The following is a 9,998-nucleotide window of genomic DNA, read 5'->3' on the forward strand; positions in this document are numbered from 1 at the left end:
TTGTTACCCAGGCTGGAGTGCAATGGCGCGATCTCGGCTCACTGCAATCTCCGCCTCCTGGGTTCAGGCAATTCTCCTGCCTCAGCCTCCTGAGTAGCTGGGACTACAGGCACACACCACCATGCCCAGCTAATTTTTTTTTTTGTAGTTTTAGTAGAGACAGGGTTTCACCATGTTGACCAGGATGGTCTCGATCTCTTGACCTCGTGATCCACCCTCCTCGGCCTCCCAAAGTGCTGGGATTACAGGCTTGAGCCACCGCGCCCGGCCAGGGTTTTTTAAATAGAGTTTCACTCCATCACTGGGGCTGGTGTGCAGTGGCAAAATCTCAGCTCACTGCAACCTCTGCCTCCCAGCTTGGAATATGTCTGCCTCAGCCTCCCAAGTAGCTGGGACTAAGGGTGCACTCCACCACACCTGACTAATTATTGTATTTTTAGCAGAGACAGGGTTTCCCCATGTTGGCCAGGCTGGTCTTGAACCTCCGACCTCAAGTGATGCGCCCACCTCAGCCTCCCAAAGTGCTGGTATTACAGGTGTGAGCCACCACACCTGGCCAATACTTTGTATCTGGCCATTCCAATGTCGACAGCCTTGGCTGGTTAGATTCTGTAGTTTCCGTAATCCTGTGACTTTCATTCATGTAGCTAGTTTTAGCCTGTTAACTTTTTTATTGTGATCCCAGCTTTCTTAGAATTTTGTTTGTTTGATTTCTTTGAGGTTTGGTTTTTTAAAGCACTTTTCTACACAGAAGACACTTTTGCTTTAGCCTGGTTCCTGGGTATACTGCCAATTTGGTAATATTTCAAATTAATTTTTTGCTTGAGGGCTTTTAAAGCTAATCATATATAGGATGAATTCTTTTCACCAACCCTGTGTCTGAGGCTTGATGATTAGGAATGTTCAGAAAAATGTTTTCCAAACCTGCCACGTCACAGAACGCAGCCTGAGACCAGCACATAGCTGTCAATTCTCTCTTCTGGGCAGGCTTCCTCCCCAGCTTCCGCCACTGAGGACATTATCCTCAGGAGTCCAGGTCCTCTGTGTGTAGTAAAACTGGGTTCTACCTCCCACCCTGCTCCAGTCCGAGGCTTTGTCTCCTGCCTGTGCCCTTAGGGCCTGGGAAGACCCAGATGGTGGGCAGCTGGGACTAAGAAGACAGCCCCACAGCAAACGCCCGGCTCCTTCCTCCCAAACCAGGAAGATTTACTCTGTCTTTTAGGATTTCCTTTACCTTCCCACCCTATCAGCCATGCATTTAAAAAGACGTTTATTTTTCCATATTTGATCCAGCGTTTTTAGGTGTGTGGACCTGGGAGAAATTGTCCTCCACATGCAGTATGTTGCTAAAAAATGGCACTTTGAAATTACTTTCTAGTAAGTAAAATCATATTTTTCTCCAATTTGTATGACTTAGCAACTTGCCACCAGTAATTGTAAACCGATGCTACAGAGCTACAGGCTCCTAGGCCTGAAAAAGAAAAGCGTGGAAACATGAGGTGGGGGTGCATGTGGGTGGGGGTGGGGGTGTTTGCTCCACATCACTGAGGGTTAGGATCACACTTGACTCTGTGGTGACTGGAAGACGAATCATGAAGACACATACCTAGTTAACAAATCGTGAAATGGCCTTCACTAACCACAGCGTCCTCACTAGACCTCTGCCATGAGTGGGTCTTAGGATGTCACGGAGCCTAAGGAAGCATTCAGTGACCCACTGCTGCATCCTGGCAGCTCAACTGACTCCACGCTATTCTAAGAAAGTATTCACAAATCACATGACACCCTTGCAGTTATCAGAGGATGTTTCCTTTGTGCCTATGATGGCTCATTAAAGAAAGGAAATTGGCTTCACCCACCGACCAGCCCTAGGCAAATCTTGTCTGTGGTGCCCCCATCACTGTCAGGGCTGCACCCACGTGCCCCGCCCATTTCACGGGGTCCTATTTTGGATGACCGAAAGCTTAGTGCCTTCCTGGGCTGTGTCATTCATTCATTCACTCAGCTGAAAGGTACTGAGTGCCTGCTGTGTGCCAGGCACTATGCCAGAAACTGGAGATAGAATGACTCAAACGTGATCTGGGCCCTGGAAGAATTCGCTTTCCACCGAAATAACAGAAACATGAACGCCACTTCCCATAGAAACTATTAAATCCAGCGCAGTTGTTTTCCTCATCATACTTCATGCACAAAGACTCAAAAACTTTAACATTTCACAAAGGCTTAGAATTCGAAAGTGAAATGACAAAGGTTGGATTCGTGTTTTTGATGATGCTGCATCTTAGCTAGGGATAATCATTGAATGGCTGCTCCTTAAGGCCACAGATCCTGAGCACAGCCAGCCCAGGACTTCTTGCTTCCTCTCCCACCCGAAAACCTGCTTGTATATAATGGTGCAGTTACCCAGCCCTCGTGACATGATTAATGTCACTGAACGTGTTCAAGAGCTTGCCACACTGGAGTCATTCTGAGACTTTGAAGAAATTAACTCATAGAATCCTCCATACCTCCAATGCAGAAGGCATTCTTCATCTAAGAGTTGAGGACTGTCAGAGAGCTTAGGGAATGTTTCCAGAGTCACTCCCCTGGGTGGGGCTGGGATTTGAACCAGACAGCCGGCTCCAGGGCCACAGTCTTCACCCCCACCTATCAGCAGCTCCCACTGCCCTCTCGGGCACATCGACTTCATTTCCTGTGCTTGCTCCTGTCCCTTCTGTGACAACGTTTGGAGTCCTCCATTTGCCAGGTGCAAGGAAGGATAACAAGATGTGGAGCAAAGTTTAAAATCAAAGATTCCGGAGTCAACTGATGTTCCTACTTACCAGCTTTGGGCCATGTTTTCACCCATCTAATCTTCAATGTGAAATAAAAACTAGATACTCCCCACCTGAGGAAGTGTCTGATGAGGAGTGTATATGAGCATTGATCACCTTGCCTGCGTGTTAAGCACCTGATAGGTGTTATTTATTACAATTATGCAAAACAACAGAATAGAGGATCTCACAGTACAGAACTGAACAGTGTTTTCCCCGCTCCTATGCACATGCCACAAGCCAGGGACAGCGTCCCCATCTGCCTAGTAGCTGTGGCTACTGTTTGTCAAATGTGTTGCTACTTAGGCTTTTTGCCCGAAGGCACTCCTGTCTTCAACAGTTTCCTGTACCAGCATACAGGGAACCCTAAACTCCAATCCCAATAATAGAGAGCTGAGATTGCATGCCTTTCTTCTTTGTTTAACCAGGCCTACAGAGTTGATGAAAGAGCCGCAGAGCAGGCTCGTTGGGAAGAAGCCTCCAAAGAAACCATCAAGAAAACCACCAAGCCCTGTCCCCGCTGCCATGTACCAGTCGAAAAAAATGGTGAGTCTGTGCTGAGTAGAGAACGAGGATGTTGTGGGCTCTTTGGGGAAAATCGTAACAGTCAGAGATTCCAGGATTAAATGAGATGCTGTCTGAAGGTGCCTGGGATGTAGGGTAAGCCCTTGATAAATGTTACCCATTACCATTATTAGTATTGTTGTTTTTGTTACACAAATATATTTAATGAGTGAGTAGTTCCACAGCTATGTGAGGCAGGCAGTTAGCATTTATGTGGCTGGAAAGGAAATAAATATAGAAACTAGAACTGAGATATGGAATGTGGTTGAGGATAAGTGGCAGTGGGGAGGCAGCTGTGGTTTTTCCGTCCTCCCTGGTGACCTTCCCCAGTGCTGATGCTGCACTGTATGACCATATTGTCTGCCGACTGTCAGTCTATAGCCTTCCTCAGCGTTGCGACGTTATTCAAAATTAAACTCTCATGTACATTTAAAGATCCCTGTGGCCTGACCCTGATGACTCACAACGGCCAATGGGGGACTTCCTGCTGTCTATCCAGGACGTGTGAGGGCAAAACCAACACAACCAGTGCTCAGTGCTTTATAAATGTGATGCACTTGTATGTGTGCAAAGCAGACTCAGTGGTACCATCACAGATGAGCAATGACACGAAGCCAGGTGCAGCTTCTCCCAACTTCTCCTCAATGAGCATCAGCTACGCCCTGGCTGGCAGGTTGCCAGAGGTGGCTTGCAGGAGGGAAACTCGGCCATCCCAGGATGGGCACTGAAGCCTCTCTCTTTTCAGTTACGTCCTTCGGGAAGTCTTCCTTAACACAAACAAAAGTGTGCTTGACATATCCCAGAGCCGCAGGTGTAGGCTTAGCTCAGTCGAAGTCCTTAGTGCTGGATCAGTGGCTTCATGCAGAGAAAATAAAGAATTCACCCAGCACGTCCTTATTACTCCATGGCATGCAGCAATGTCCCTAGAAAATGCAGGGATTTGCATGCAACTATAAACAGCAGGAGGCATCAGTGAGTTCAAAGGAAAGAGCTTCTGTAGTCTCCACCACCGCTCACTGATGAACATGTTGCACTGGGAACTGGGAGGGAAAGAACTCAGAAGGGCCCTTCCCAGGAGAAGATGTGCAATGGTTCTGGAGAAATGGGCCCGGTGTTTCACTGACAAGGTTTTAAAGCACAGAGATTAGACAAGGTCTTGCTCTGTCGTCAGGCTGGAATGCAACGGTGCAATCTTGGCTCCCTGTAACCTCCGCCTCCCGAGTTCAAGCGATTCTCCTGCCTCAGCTTCCTGAGTAGCTGGGACTACGGGTGTATACCAACATGCCCAGCTAATTTTTTTAGAGACAGGGTTTCACCATGTTGGCCAGGATGGTCTTGATCTCTTGACCTCGTGATCTGTCCACCTCAGCCTCCCAAAGTGCTGGGATTACAGGCGTGAGCCACCGCACCTGGCCTAATTTTTGTATTTTTTATTAGATACAGGGTTTCACTATATGTTGGCCAGGCTGATCTTGAACTCCTGATCTCAGATGATCTGTGCGCCTTGGCCTCCCAAAGTGCTGGGATTACAGATGTGAGCCACTGTGCCCGGCCTTAATTTTTTGTTTGTTTGGTTTGGTTTGGTTTGGTTTGGTTTTTTAATAATCATTCTCCGGATTGGTGAGGACATCATAAGTTAGCATCACTTTCCTGGAAACCACTTTGGCAATGCCTGTGTAAAGACCCTGTAATCCATCTCTGAAAATCTATCCTAAAGAAATAACCTGAAATACGTAATATACAAACACACCCACACCCCCACACACATTTTAGGAAAAAGGTGCCAACTGCAGCATTATTTATATCAGGGTAAACTCAAAATCATCTAAGTGTCTAATGGCCCAGCATGAGAAGATGGGCTTATGGTGTGATAAACCCGTGGTAAAGCAACACACAGCCCCACAGTACAGTGTCACCAGGGTTAAGACTGCCACGGACTGTGGCTGCGTGAGCGCCAGTTTCCTCATTCACAAGATGGGTTTCGGTGGGACTTCCTTACAGGCTGGGCAGGAGGAGTGAAAGAGGCAGTGTATCAAACGCACCCCGTGAGACGTGCACTGGCCTGTGTGGATGAGGAAGTCATGAAAGCAGGGGGGAAGGTTTACATCCATCCTAGTGAGAAATCCGAATATCAAAGCAAGTGGCAGCACAAGCTGCCAGTTTTGCAATAAATGTATGTAAGGGAAAAAACAGAGTCAGAAGAAAAAGACTGGAAACAAGATGTTACCATGTCATAGTCAGTAGCTCTGGGCATAATAGCATCAAAGATGACTTTATTTCTTTTTGTGCTTTTCTGTAATAAACATGTGTGATGTATAACCTTAGCAAAACAGTTAGTAAGAATCAGCCAGGTCTCTGTCTGCAGATGGGGAGGGTAAGGGGTTCCTTAAACACCCACTTCCAACAGGCGTCACAGGCAGGGCAGGCGGAGAATTTACTCAGCAGGTCTGGGGTCCGTCTCTTAGTGGCCTCCTCGTTAGCCAGGCTCTGGTGGTGGCAGTTTGCAAGATAAGAAATGGTCAGCAAGTCTGGGCACGGTGGCTCATGCCTGTAGTCCCAACTGGGTGGCAAAGGAGGGTGGATCACCTGAGGTCAGGAGTTCAAGACCAGCCTGACCAACATGGTGAAACTTTGTCTCCACTAAAAATACAAAAATTAGCCGGGAAAGCTGGTGTGTGCCTGTAAGCACAGGCTAAGCCCTGGTGCTTTTCCCTACTTGGGAAGCTGAGGCAGGAGAATTACTTGAACCCAGGAGGCAGAATTTACAGTGAACCAAGATCATGACACTGTGCTCCAACCTATGCAACAGAGCAAAACTCTTGTCTCAAAAAAAAAAAAAAGGAAATGCTCAGCGAGCCTGGACCTGTTGCATTTTGTGTCACATAACACACAGCCCAGTCTTGTGGCCTTGAATACTATCCATATGCAGATAGCTTCCACATCTACATCCCACACTTACTCGCCCCTGGGTTTCCGGCGCAGGGCCTGTTTCTGAGGCCTAAATTGCCCCAACATTATAACAGAAGACTGTTAGAAGAGCCAGGGACTATGTGTTTATATATATATATATATATATAAAGCATATATATCAGCTAGACATGGTGACTCACATCTGTAATCCCAGTACTTTGGGAAGCCTAGGTGGGCGAATCATGAGGTCAGGAGCTTGAGACCAGCCTGGTCAACATGGTTAAACCCCATCTCTACTTAAAATACAAAAATTAGCCAGGTGTGGTGGCAGGTGCCTGGAATCCCAACTACTCAGGAGGCTGAGGCAGAAGAATCGCTTCAACCCTGGAGGCGGAGGTTGCGGTGAGCTGAGATCACACCACTGCACTCCAGCCTGGTGACAGAGCAAGACTCTGTCTCAAAATAATAATTATATATATATATACACATATATATATATATACACACATGTATATATTTATGTATATATATGCTTATATATATATTAAATATCACAATAAGAAAATTTCTCACTGTTTCATTTAGAATTGCTTTAAGAGTTCATTAAAGTTTTAATGTATTGCTCAATAATTTTGAATGAATTTGATATCCTATGATCTCATAATGATCTGTTTTATGGTATGATAAAATATTTATATTTTAGAGAAACTTAAGTGGTTTTATAATGTCACACCATATAACGTATTATTTACATCATAAATATACAACTATTCAATACGTACTGAAACTGGCACAAACCTAAGTGGAAAGTATGAATATAAAAGTGTTGTAAGTTTTCTCCTTTATTTTCCACTCATCTGTAAATTTATGATCTTTAAAACAAGCCAGAAAGAAGTAGGAAAACAGGGATTTTACATGCACACAAGTTATCTTAAAACAAATGCCTATTGCTATATATTCATAAATATTTTAAATTAGTGAAAGTTCTCATGCCAGGTTTCTAATAATAAAAATGAGACAGCACCAAAGCAATTACTTGGAAAATTTGGCAGCAAAAATCAATTAACAAGGTAATTGGTAAGAGTGAGTAATAGGCCGGGTGCAGTGGCCCATGCCTATAATCCCAGCACTTTGGGAGGCTGAGGCGGGTGGATCACGAGGTCAAGAGATCGTAGACCATCCTGGCCAACATGGTGAAACCCCGTCTCTACTAAAAATACAAAAATTAGCTGGGCATGGTGGCACAGCCTGTAGTCCCAGCTACTCGGGAGGCTGAGGTAGGAGAATTGCTTGAACCCAAGAGGCGGAGGTTGTGGTGAGCCAAGGTCGTGCCATTGCACTCCAGCCTGGGTAATAAGAGCGAAATTCCATCTCAAAAAAATAAAAAATAAAAAAACAGTGAGTAATGGAGCACTTTCAACGATAGGCAGGATTGAAGTGAAGAAACTGCATTTGCCGGGGTTATCCAATAAATTCAGACAGAAACGGTTCTCTGCACATCCTCATGCAAACCACTTCCTCCTCACTTCAGTTCCCCCACAGCGACTGAAGCACGGGTGTCTCCTCCCCTCCAGAAACTCATGGAGTCTACGTTTAACAAGTGAGGGAGGTGAATAATCCCAAAATAAGTCCCAAGATAACAGACTTTTCCTCTCATGCCAAAGAGAACATGTTCTGTGAAAGAAAGGACGTTGGAATCACACAGAGCTTGGTTACATCTGAGTCTTCACCCTTTAAAAGTGCTTCACCTTGGGGAACTTCTACAGCAGAGTGATGCTCTTATCTCAAATGCTTTGGGAAGCAAATGAGATAACACACATAGAACATCTAGCATTATTGGTTGCTTCCTTTCTGTCCCTCTCATCTTAATTAAAATTTTGTATAGCATTAAGGAACATATTCCCCATTGAAAATAATATGCCAACAGGCTCGGTGGCTCACGCCTGTAATCCCAGCACTTTGGGAGGCTGAAGCAGGTGGATCACCTGAGGTCAGGAGTTCAAGACCGGCCTGGCCAACATGGCAAAACCCTATCTCTACTAAAAATACAAAAATGAGCTGGGCATGGTGGTGGATGCCTGTAATCCCAGCTACTTGAGAGGCTGAGGCGGGAGAATCACTTGAACCCAGGAGGCAGAGGTTGCAGTGAGGTGAGATTGCGCCACTGCACTCCAGCCTGAGGGATGAGAGCAAAACTCCATCTCAAAATAATAATAATAATAATATGCTATCCCAGTTCCTGTTTTATGAAATTGGCCAAGCCGAGTAAGTAGCACTATAGAAAGGGCAAAAATAAATCAAAATATATTTAAACGATTATACATTATATTGTTAATCATCAAATTTTATTAATTTATTTAAATATATTTGATATTTAAATATAAATATATTAATATTTTAAATATATTTAAACGAGGAATTGACCCCTATCTGTGGAACATGTAGCATTTGTCTCTAAATCCCATTTCAGGAGAATAAAGTCAGATTTACAAATAAAATCTGTTCTCGACAAAAGTGACATGCTTCAATTTCATTCATTTCTTAATGAATGTCATAACTTAGAGACGCCCTATCGTGCGTTCTGATTTTTTTTTCTCAGTTCAGTTTCTCTCTGCCCTTGTGTTGCTTCTGATTATTCACTTAGAAAGTAATGTCCAGGCTGGCGTGTTGGTTTGGGAATGCGTGTTTTCCAGGTATTTGCTGGGAACCCACCACACCTTTGTTTTCTGCCCCAACAGGAGGCTGCATGCACATGAAGTGTCCGCAGCCCCAGTGCAGGCTCGAGTGGTGCTGGAACTGTGGCTGCGAGTGGAACCGCGTCTGCATGGGGGACCACTGGTTCGACGTGTAGCCAGGGCAGCCAGGGCGCCCCATCGCCTGGTCCTGAGGGAGCATGCACGGTGTCCTACCTTCATTTGCTAATTCTCTTTCTGAACACACACACACACACGCAAACACACACGCAAACACACACACGCACACGCGCGTGCACACACCACACACTTCAGGTTTCTTTCAAAGTCCAATTACAGCAAAATGACAGAAGAAGCTCCTGGATCCCTTTCACTTTGTCCATGAAAAACAGCAAAGCAAAATTACAGAGAAGCTCCTGAATCCCTTTCAGTTTGTCCCCCTAAAAAAAGACCAGCAGAGCCATCTGTGACACCAGCAAGAGGTGTTCTCAGCCTCAGGATGACACAAATCCTTAAGAAGTCTATCTATATAAATTGCATTAATGAAATAACAACTATGCATAAATCAACTTGCCAACTAAGTGAGAAATTAAGAGAGTTAATTTGAATGTTGAATGTTTGAATTACAGGGAAGAAATCAAGTTGATGTGCTTTCATTCCCCTTCCTTATTTGCAACTTTAGAAAGCAATTGTTTTTCTGAAAGTATTACAAAAGAAATCTATAATTTCAGGCCGGGCGCCGGTGGCTCACGCCTGTAATCCCAGCACTTTGGGAGGCCGAGGCGGGTGGATCACAAGGTCAAGAGATCGAGACCATCCTGGTCAACACGGTGAAACCCCGTCTCTACTAAAACTACAAAAAATTAGCTGGGCATGGTGGCGCGTGCCTGTAATCCCAGCTACTCAGGAGGCTGAGGCAGGAGAATTGCCTGAACCCAGGAGGCGGAGGTTGCAGTGAGCCGAGATCGCGCCATTGCACTCCAGCCTGGGTAACAAGAGCGAAACTCCGTCTCAAAAA

At 45.3% G+C, this 9,998-nt stretch overlaps 1 protein-coding gene across 3 annotated transcripts in view; it reads left to right on the forward strand.

The window, feature by feature from the left end:
• The window catches only part of PRKN (parkin RBR E3 ubiquitin protein ligase), a 1,407,348-nt gene extending 1,397,646 nt beyond the window's left edge, over positions 1 to 9,702 (forward strand). For all 3 annotated transcript variants that reach the window (XM_032253244.1, XM_032253242.1, XM_032253243.1), the window contains exons 11-12: positions 3,242 to 3,359; positions 9,026 to 9,702. In XM_032253244.1, coding sequence (XP_032109135.1) covers positions 3,242 to 3,359; positions 9,026 to 9,138 — 231 coding nt within the window. In that variant the 3' untranslated portion in view covers positions 9,139 to 9,702. The remainder of the gene's footprint in view (positions 1 to 3,241; positions 3,360 to 9,025) is intronic.
• Positions 9,703 to 9,998: the final 296 nt, after the last annotated feature.

The sequence above is a fragment of the Sapajus apella genome, unplaced genomic scaffold (genome assembly GCF_009761245.1).
Source record: "Sapajus apella isolate SASKATOON/1434 unplaced genomic scaffold, GSC_monkey_1.0 scaffold82, whole genome shotgun sequence".
NCBI lineage: Eukaryota > Metazoa > Chordata > Mammalia > Primates > Cebidae > Sapajus > Sapajus apella.